Source organism: Coregonus clupeaformis, chromosome 24, assembly GCF_020615455.1.
Source record: "Coregonus clupeaformis isolate EN_2021a chromosome 24, ASM2061545v1, whole genome shotgun sequence".
Taxonomy (NCBI): Eukaryota; Metazoa; Chordata; class Actinopteri; order Salmoniformes; family Salmonidae; genus Coregonus; species Coregonus clupeaformis.
In genome coordinates this window covers 21,408,090-21,418,374 of record NC_059215.1, presented here as the reverse complement: position 1 = coordinate 21,418,374, position 10,285 = coordinate 21,408,090, and the positions used below count along the sequence as shown (strand labels likewise).

The 10,285-nt window shown below is 48.4% G+C and overlaps 1 protein-coding gene across 1 annotated transcript; it reads left to right on the top strand.

Moving 5' to 3' along the window:
• Positions 1-5,197: 5,197 nt before the first annotated feature.
• On the top strand, positions 5,198-10,240 carry LOC121537268. The gene is made up of 14 exons (XM_041844946.1): positions 5,198-5,846; positions 6,505-6,591; positions 6,722-6,831; positions 6,965-7,084; positions 7,237-7,313; positions 7,496-7,713; positions 7,980-8,145; positions 8,407-8,610; positions 8,872-9,033; positions 9,148-9,243; positions 9,401-9,557; positions 9,672-9,746; positions 9,880-10,032; positions 10,134-10,240. The coding sequence occupies exons 1-14, from the start codon at positions 5,675-5,677 to the stop codon at positions 10,230-10,232; spliced, it is 1,896 nt and encodes a 631-aa protein (XP_041700880.1). The 5' UTR covers positions 5,198-5,674; the 3' UTR covers positions 10,233-10,240.
• The last annotated feature ends 45 nt before the right edge of the window (positions 10,241-10,285 follow it).

Below are 10,285 nucleotides of genomic sequence, written 5' to 3'. Positions count from 1 at the left end.
CTGGAAACAACCCGCAGCTGCACAGGGAGAGGCAGATCCTGAGCACGCCCCTGATCCACTCCAGACACACCCACATAAAGGGGACAAACACACATACAGATACAACAGACACAGAGGGGACAAAACAAGGAGGAAGGGAAACAGAAAAGGGAGAGACAAGCTGCCCACATAACAGTACCCCCCCTCAATGGTCGCCACCTGGCGACCCACCAGGCCTGTCAGGGTTGTCGTGATGGAAGTCCGTGATCAACTGAGGATCCAACACAAAACGCTTAGGGACCCAAGACCTCTCCTCTGGTCCATAACCTTCCCAATCGACTAGGTATTGGAGACCCCCTACCCCGCCTCCGAGAGTCCAGTAGCCTACTGACGGTGTAGGCCGGATGGTCGTCAATGAGACGAACAGGTGGAGGTGGAACAGCCGGCGGACACAAAAGGCTGGAGGACACAGGTTTCAGTTGGGAGACGTGGAAAGTAGGGTGTATCTTCATGGCTGAAGGCAACTTCAAACGAACCGCAGCGGGGTTAATGATGGACTCCACCACAAACGGACCCAGGTACCGAGGAGACAGCTTGCGTGATTTGGTACGAAGAGGTACGTTCTTAGACGACAGCCAAACCTCTTGACCAGGATGAAACACAGGTGCGGGAGTCCTGCTCCTATCCGCTGTCATCTTGTTCCTGTCGGTGGTCCGAAGCAACGCTTCCCGAGCGTCGCGCCACACTCTCTGGCAGCGGCGGAGGTTCTCCTGAACCGAAGGAACAGCCAATTCCTTCTCCTGAGCAGGAAACAGAGGGGGTTGATAACCCATGGTAACCTCGAAGGGTGAAAGACCAGTGGCAGAGGTGGTGAGGGAGTTGTGGGCGTACTCTATCCAAGGCAGATGTTTGGCCCAGGATGATGGATGTTGAGCAGCCACACAACGAAGGGTTGCTTCGAGGTCTTGATTGGCTCTTTCTGTTTGACCGTTGGTCTGGGGATGAAACCCTGAGGACAGACTAACGGAAGCACCCAAAGCAGAACAGAAAACCTTCCAAACACGGGAAGTAAACTGTGGGCCTCTATCAGATACGATGTCCACAGGTATTCCATGGGGACGGAATACATGTTGGACTAGGAGGTCCGCTGTCTCACTGGCAGACGGTAATTTTGGTAATGCTATATAGTGAACAGATTTAGAGAATCTGTCCACAATGGTAAGTATAGTATCATTACCTTCAGACTTGGGTAGGCCGGTGACAAAATCCATGGCTATGTGGGACCAGGGACGGCTGGGAACTGGGAGGGGTAGCAGCAGCCCCGAAGGGGACTGATGGGAGGCTTTGCCCCGAGCACAGGTTGAACAGGCTGCCACAAAAGCCCGAACGTCAGTTTCCATTGAAGGCCACCAAAAATGTCTCCTAAGTAGCGTCAACGTGCGTCTCATCCCAGGGTGACCAGCAAAACGGGAGGTGTGAATCCACTGCAACACCTGAGACCGGACCGTCTCGGGAACAAAGAGTAGGTTGGGAGGTCCATCACCCGGTCCCGGGTCCGTGGCAAGTGCAGTCTTCACAAGAGACTCGATCTCCCACTGAACAGCCGCCACGACGCATGAGGAAGGCAGGACTGCCTCAGGCTCGCTGGTCTCCGAAGGGTCAGCAAACTGGCGGGACAAAGCATCTGGTTTAACATTTCTTGACCCCGGTCTGTATGTAAGAATAAAGTTAAACCTACTAAAAACAGGGCCCATCTGGCTTGGCGTGAGTTGAGTCTCTTAGTGGCTTGGATGTAAGCCAAGTTCTTGTGGTCTGTCCAGACCACAAACGGCAGTTCAGCTCCATCCAGCCAGTGCCGCTATTCTTCCAGTGCTAGCTTGACCGCCAGCAGTTCTCGGTTTCCAACGTCGTAATTCCGTTCTGTGGGTGACAATTTTTTGGAGAAAAAAGCACAGGGGTGAAGCTTTTGGTCAGTGGGGAAGCGCTGGGAGAGGACGGCTCCCACACCTGAGTCCGACGCGTCCACCTCCCACAACAAACTGCAGAGAGGTATTGGGGTGTATCAACACAGGGGAGGTGGAAAACAGTTCCTTCAAAACCCCTACCGCCTGCTCCGCCTCAGGGGACCACAGAAAAGGGACTTTTGGGGATGTGAGTCTAGTAAGGGGTGCCACCACTTTACTAAAACCCTTAATGAACCTACGGTAGAAGTTAGCAAAGCCCAAAAATCGTTGAAGTTGCTTACGGGTGGTGGGTATGGGCCATTCCGTCACTGCCCGGATCTTCTCGGGGTCCGCCTTCACCTGCCCGCTCTCAATGATGAAACCAAGGAACGATGTAGACTGTTTGTGGAACTCACACTTCTCTGCTTTGACATACAGCTTGTTTTCCAAGAGCCGTTGAAGGACTTGACGGACGTGTGACTCATGCTCCTCGGGTGACTTGGAAAAAACAAGAATATCATCCAGGTATACAAAGACAAAACGGTTCAAAAAATCCCTAAGAACATCGTTCACCATGGCTTGGAAAACAGCAGGGGCGTTTGAGAGCCCAAAGGGCATGACCAAATACTCAAAATGTCCCAGTGGAGTGTTGAAAGCGGTTTTCCACTCATCTCCCTTACGGATCCGGACAAGGTGATAAGCGTTCCTGAGGTCGAGCTTGGAGAAAACTGTGGCGCCATGCAGAGGTTCAAAAGCAGAGTTGATGAGTGGAAGGGGATACTTGTTTTTAACAGTTATGTTGTTTAAACCCCTGAAATCGATACAGGGGCGTAACGACTTGTCCTTCTTTTCCACGAAAAAGAAACCTGCACCCAAAGGAGACGACGAGGGACGGATTATGCCCGAGACCAGAGAATCACCAATGTACTGCTCCATTGCCTCTCTTTCCGGTCGGGACAGATTGTATAAGCGACTAGAGGGCAAGGGAGCACCAGGAAGCAGTTCAATAGGGCAATCATAAGGCCTATGTGGTGGTAGAGACAGAGCCTTGTCCTTACTGAAAACCTCCGCTAAGTCATGGTATTCTTTGGGGACAGATGACAGATCAAGAGGAGCTGAGGGATGAGTTGGGTTACACTTAGTGGGGGAACCGCTGACCTAAGGCACTCTGAATGGCAGTTAGTGCTCCAACTGAGAATGGTGTGACGTGTCCAATCAATTTGTGGGTTGTGAAGAGCCAACCAGGGGAAGCCAAGGATTAGGGAGGTAGCTGAGCCAGACATAACTCTTAGCTGAATGCTTTCACAATGATTGCCAGAAATCACTAGGGAAACGGGGGTGGTTTGATGAGTTATCTCCGCGAGGAGGCGCCCATCAAGGGCTGTGACCCGAATGGGGGTAGGTAGTGGCTCCATGGGGATACGAGCTTGTGTAACGAACTGGTGGCTAATAAAGTTGTCTTCTGCACCTGAGTCTATGAGAGCTGAGAGTGGCAGGGAATGACTCTGGAAACGTAAGGTTACAGGTACTTGTAATCGGGGAATGATGGGTTCAGGATCTAACTCTGGGCTCGCAAGTAGACCCACCGTTACGAGCGAGCCTTGTCTTTTGGCCGCTTAGGGCATGTAGCCAGAATGTGTGTGGCGTCTCCACAGTACAGGCACTCACCCGCCTGGAGGCGCCGTTGCCGTTCTGCTGGAGGTAGTCGAGCTCGACCCACTTGCATAGGTTCCTCTGTGCTCGGGATGGAATCAGGAATAAGAAGCTGCCGGCTCCGGGGAGGCGAGACTCGAGTGGTTGAAGGCTGGGGAACTTCGTCCTCCCTAGATGCGGCCGACCGCCTCTCTCCCGACGCCTCTCCGCAACCGGTTGTCTAGCTTAATGGACAGGGAAACGAGAGAATGTAAATCATGTGGCTCGTCACGAGCAGCCAGTTCATCCTTAATGGCTTCATTCAAACCGTTTAGAAATGCTCCTTGAAGTGCCACATTGTTCCACTTGGAGTCCGCTGCCAAAGTCCAGAACTCAATAGAGTACTCAGCCACACTGTTAGAACCCTGCCTCAAATTAAAAGTATCTTGGAGGAATTACCCACATGGTCAGGATGGTCAAAAACAGTCTTCAATTTAGCAGAAAAATCAGCGAAAGTCAATCCAGTCAAAGTTTGATTTGAGCACACAGCCTCAGCCCAAACCAGAGCTCTCCCTCTTAACAGCCCCAGAACATAATGTACCTTAGAGGAATCAGTAGAAAATGACAGTGGTCTCTGCCGAAAAATCAAGTCACACTGAAGCAAAAATCCCCGGCACTTGTCCAATTCTCCATTGAACGGTTCAGGCGACGTGACAGGGGGTTCCCGGTGGAACGAAGCCTGCATCATGTCCGAGGAACCAACTTGGGGTGCATCAAACTGGGGGTCAGAGAGAGATGGAGAACTGATAACAGACAATTTAGAGACTTGTGTAGTTAACTGAGTCACCTGGTTCAGCAGTTGATGATTATTTTCCAAAAGAGTCCGAATCAGTTGGTCATGCTGTCCTAGCAACGTTTCTTGAGCCTGGATAGCTTGTTGGAAGCTGTCTTCGTTTGCCCCGTGCTGTCTCTCTGTTGGGTCCATGGCCAGATCGTTCTGTTAGGCTATGGTTCAACCCAGCACTCAGAGAAACAAACACGACAAAGGGAGTGGAAGAAACAAAAATATTTAATAAAAGTTAAAATTGTCTTAGTCCAAAAACAACTGAAGTAAAGGAACAGAGTGGGCTAGTCGGCTCCGGAGGAAGGAGAGGCTGAGGCAGGCAGGCAGGCAGGCAGGCAGGCCGACAGGCAGGAAGGCAGGTATGTCCGAAACTAAAGACAAAACAAATGACAGGTTAAGGAGAGTGGAGAGCCAGGCTGAAGACAAAGACAAAATAACTTTACTGGTGAGCCAAGTTACCGCTCTGGTAAGAACAACGATCTGCCGCCGGTGGAGAGCCATGCCCCGGAATTAGTAGTGCAGGTTGATTAGAGAATAGGATGCAGCTGCGTAGGCAGGAATCACTGGAAACAACCCGCAGCTGCACAGGAGAGGCAGATCCTGAGCACGCCCCCTGATCCACTCCAGACACACCCACATAAAGGGGACAAACACACATACAGATACAACAGACACAGAGGGGACAAAACAAGGAGGAAGGGAAACAGAAAAGGGAGAGACAAGCTGCCCACATAACAGTTTGGCTGTGCCCATAGCAACGTTCCAAAATTAGGTGGATGGATAGTAGGGGGAAACTCACCTCAACTCGTCTAGGCTAACTCTTTGACACACATTCAAAACCGACTAGCCTAAATTAGGTTTATACCAGGGATACAAAATGGTTTCAACCAACCAATTCCAGTCCCGTTAAATATGTTTTCAAAGTATTTCTGTAGCCTAATAACTGAGAAGCCTACTCTGAAAAACGGACCTTTGTTTATTTGAACATCATGACATGGGCATCATTGAACCAACAGCTGGAGGCAAATGATGCAACACACGTTGCTAAGCAACCACCAGTCCGTTCTTCAGAAAGGACGACATGTTTCACGTGGTTGAGAAACTAGACCCCGGCTTTGATGCAAACCCTTGCTAACATTAATTTGTTCGACTGTAAGGTGTGTAAATAACACAAATATTTTGTTTAACTAAAGGTTTTGGATAACCAGTCCACCGAGTTTAGCTAGTAAGTTAGCCTAGATAAGTAGGCTATATCCATAGATCGCTATATCCAGCTATGCCAGTGTCTGGGTTTGCTGTGGATGTCGGAGATGTATACAGTCCTGGAAGCGAGAGGTCTCATTCCAACAGGTCTCAAGACTGCGCCAACAAGTTTCATTCGCTCATCTTCGGTCCCCGGTTGTTGAAGAGTTTCAATCAGCCTAAGCACCGGACAGAGATCAGAGGAAGTGAGTTTGTTGTATACGACCTTGCGAGAGCATGCACCACAAATAGATCACTAGTGATGGGTCGACTCTTTTTGAACGGATCTTTTTGTTGAACGTCCGGAACCGAATCGCATCGGTGAAAGATCCGGTCATTCGTCTCCCTGATTTGCATAGCCTACTGGTACTACAGTTATTTTTTTGAAAGCTAAAATATAAGTTTTTCTGCAGAAAAGTTACAATATAATTATCTAAAGAGGGTCCTCACTGTAGAAACAATAAATAGGCCAAGTGGGGAGAGCGCGTCAATCTGGTCCACGCTGATATTTTCAGTGCAGGCCATCTAATAATTTGGCCAGGTAAACATTTATTTGAACGCGCATTTCACGATCTGACATAATGGTAGCCTACATTTTGGGATTTACGTTGTAGATGTGCATATTTTTCATGGTCCTAGGTCGATTTTTATGCATGTTGAACGAACAACCATTTGGGAGCCAAATAAGACGGCTCTTTTAAGTGAACGAAGCCAAATGAGCCGGATCACCGGAAAGAATCGGAATGCCCATCACTGTATAGACATCTGAAATTCAAACTTGTGTTGGTGGAGCGTGCTTTTGCGTAATGCGCATTGAGCATGTGGTGGTTTTCGTTGTGACTGTCCAGTTTTTACTAATTACAGTGACTTACAATGGCAGAAGCCAAAGGTTTATCATCCTGGACTCACGTGGATGCTCTAGTTGGTCTGTGTCTTGCGGTTGTCCTTCATGTAAGTGGCTTATGCAATGGTCATCATAATCATCATCATTTAGAAATGTGCCAGTGGTGACCAGTATCTGCCCTTTACTGTTATTCTCCACTGTATAACATTTCAATTATTTTCTTACTAACTTTTTCAGTGAAGAGAGAGTTAGCCTTCCCCAAGTACCACTTCAACATTATCATCAAAATCCTCTACTGTAAGAAAATGAATGTCTATTTTGGACTGGGAAAGGATTATTCACTCAGGGTAGGTTTTACACCTTCAGCTAGAGTAGGAGTGTGGTATTGAATATTTAAACTTCTCAGCAAATTTTACAGTAGTGAAACTATCTGACAGAGATTTACTACAGTGCAGTTTCCTCATCCATGGTAAATGACAGGTGTACAATAAGGACTTTAAGGAGACGGAGAGGGCGACCACGGAGAGCCGCAATCTGGTCACTCACCTGCTCTTCAACCCGGTCAGGAATGAGCTCATCACATGTGGTGACTGTGTCAGGGTAAACCAATCAGCTTTCTCTGTGTTCAGTTATGGTTGAGTACAGAGACTCGGCCAGAATCACTGAAATATTGTATAGATAGCACCAGGGGCTGCATTCATAACCACAGATAACGTGAATACCATTTTTCCCACCTGTATTTTTCATTCTAGTTTTGGAGTTACCAGCAAATGGAGACTGATACTTTCAATCAACATGTATCAATGGCAAATTATGGCCTCGTTCTCAGGTAAAAGGAAATATGTTGAGTTGTACTATTATCTAATGTAAATGGAATGTCATATTCTAAACTCCTTATTACCTCTATAAGATGAATTAAAGAGTGAGGTTAAAGAATTTGGTTTTGAGGACCAATGTTAGTGTAACCTGAGGAATCCCCTCCCAACACTTTCTGACCTCTGATTCCTGCAGGCAGGAGTTTCTGTTGGCCCAGGGGCGCTGGTGTACCCGTATGGACCTGGACGTGGCCCGCCAGCACCTCTACTGCTTCTCAGACTTCAGTCTGCTGTGCTACGACATGGAGGGCACCCTGGTGTCCCAGCTGAAGAACACCAAGCAGGGCATGGTGCTGGCCTCCATCTTCGCCCCTTACTCCAGGATGCTGCTCACTGCATCCGTTGACTTTGAGAGTGAGTGACCAGCAGCATCAGTAGCCTGATCCCAGATCTGTTTGTGCTGTCTTGGCATCTCCTATTGCCATTGTAAGACGACAATTAACGTAGGAGTTGGCAAGACAGCACAAACACATCTGGGACCAGGCTACAGCATCAGCCCACCAACCAGGTCTGCTGTTCTCAAATGAGAGTGGAGTAAAGTTACAACATGAAATGATAACACCGTAGTCAGTGATCTTTGGTTTGTAATCCATCACTCTCCCATCCTGTTCTCTCTGTAGTCAAAGCGTGGAGTGAGGCGGCCCATCTCCTCCATGTGTTCGAGGGCCATAACCGACCTGTCACCAACCTGGTCCTGCACCCTGACACCCCCTCCATCTTCATCTCTGGCTCTCTGGATGGTACCATCCGCCTCTGGTGCCTGGACACCCTGACCCAGCTCTGCAGGTGACCCCCTGCTCCCTCTACCCTGAGCCTCACTCATATAGACTCTGAACTGTAGTTCATTGAAAGGTTGGCATGCAGTATATTTTGTGAACACTGGAGGGCGGACATTCATAAATGGACACAGTCTGATTATTGAAGTCCCTTCAGCATTTACTTTCTCCTTTCCTCCACTCTCCCCCACATTTTTTTCTGATAACTTTCTATTTTCCATATCCCTAATCTTACTTTCTTTACTTCATGTTATCATCCCTCCATCTGCAGTATAATGTGTGTGGAGGGGTTTCTGGGACTGGGGCTGACAGAGGAGGGACTGCTGTATGCCTGGTCTCTGAGGAACATGCAGCTCTACCAACTTAACCACTTCCTGGACTTCTGGAGCCACCTGCGTTACCCAGCCCTCTCCTTCACACTGTGCAAGGCCCAGGACAAGACTACACGCCTTCTCACCCTGGGGGAGGGCAACAGGTCAGCTATGTTCACCAGGTTTTATCATCATCTGCAATCTTCTTCATGCAGAGTGTATTGAAATGGCATCTATTTCCTTCTAAAGTATTCCATTCCTGTATTTCATGTTTAGATGTCAGGCTTTCTATTCAAATGGCAATTATGGTCTTTTGATTGGCAAGGAAATTGCCTCAAAGCCACAATTGCAGCATTTAATAGAACATAATAGTGGCATATATTTTATTGAAGCCTTATATAAATCTGCCTCTGTCTACTATACAGCCTCCACATCTTCTCTTGTACGGATGGTAAGAAGCTGTGCATGATGCCCCCACACACCTTCCTCTCACCGCTGAAAGTCCTGCCAAACTTTGCCTATGGCCGGGCCAGTGGGGTCATCGCCCTTCTGCTCAGCTCCTGGGAGATATGGGTCTACACAGCCAGGTAAGTAGGTCAGAACAGGTGCGGCTGGGAGTGGGTTGAGTCATTGTAGTTGTTCATATGACACTATGAATATCAAGTGTTTGATCAAAGTATTTTTCCCTGTCATCTCTGCAGGACTGACCCAGTGTGCCTTGTGGCTGTGTTGGACATCAGGGAGCTGCAGCAGCTCAATGCTTACATCAAGCCAAAGGACAGGGCATGTGTAAAGAGGTGAGGGAATGGCGAGGGGCTCCGCTGAAGCATGGTCAGCTTTTCAGTGGAAAGGTGTAGTAAATGCATGCATGATGTTTATATGTTTATATAATGTTTATACACAAAAAGGGAGTTGCACCTTGTGACTACAGCATAGTTTGGTGTTATTGTCCAGTGGTCAAGGGGTCTGTGCACCTTCATTAGACGTCTCCTGTAAGAGCCAGATCTGGGAGTGTAGTAGCCTGGGATTTCTCAGCTCTCCTGTCTGCTACTGGACTGGCGAGGGACTGGTCTGTGCAGATGCCACCAACTTCATACTGTGTGGCATGAAGGTATCTACACCCCAATTTCCATTTGTCTGCCTGCCTTTTTTCTGTCTTCAGTATCAGTGTGTCATTTCTCACCCTCATTCCTTTGTCCATATCTTTTGATAATTGTATTTTCAGGACGGAAGAATACTATTCATGGATGTCATCATTCGAAATCTGAAATACTGTGAGATTAAAGTCCACAAAGATCCTGTAAGCATTCCACTACAAACTTCACTTCAGTTACATATACTTTTTACACTAAACTGAATGGCTTCCTACGGCATGGGCTGATGTATGATCATAATCCTCCTGCACCATGGTTCCTCTCCCTGTACTGGGCCAGGTGGTGTGGATGTCCCATGATGTGGACCATGGCCAGCTGCTCAACATGTGTGTCCAGTCCTCCAGCAAGCTGGTGCAGATCTGGAGCCTTCCCATGCTGGAGCCACTACACCAGGTGACCGTCCACAGTGATGTCACCGTCTTCAGCAGGATGGTAAGAGACAGGAAATAAAGGAGATTAAGAAGGCAAAAAGGCAGATACAGTATATGGTATCTTACTTTCAATGGTGCATGACATCCCCCCCGCCAGAACAGCTTACTGTGCCTGGGCTTCCAGTCAGGGGCTGTGGAAGTGGTCAGCTTCCAGAAGGAAGAGAGCAGGGGAAGGACTGGAGGATGGGCTGGACAGGCTAACCCACACAGCACAGGCAGGTGTTCTGTGTTATCAATACTGTGTGATCCTTATT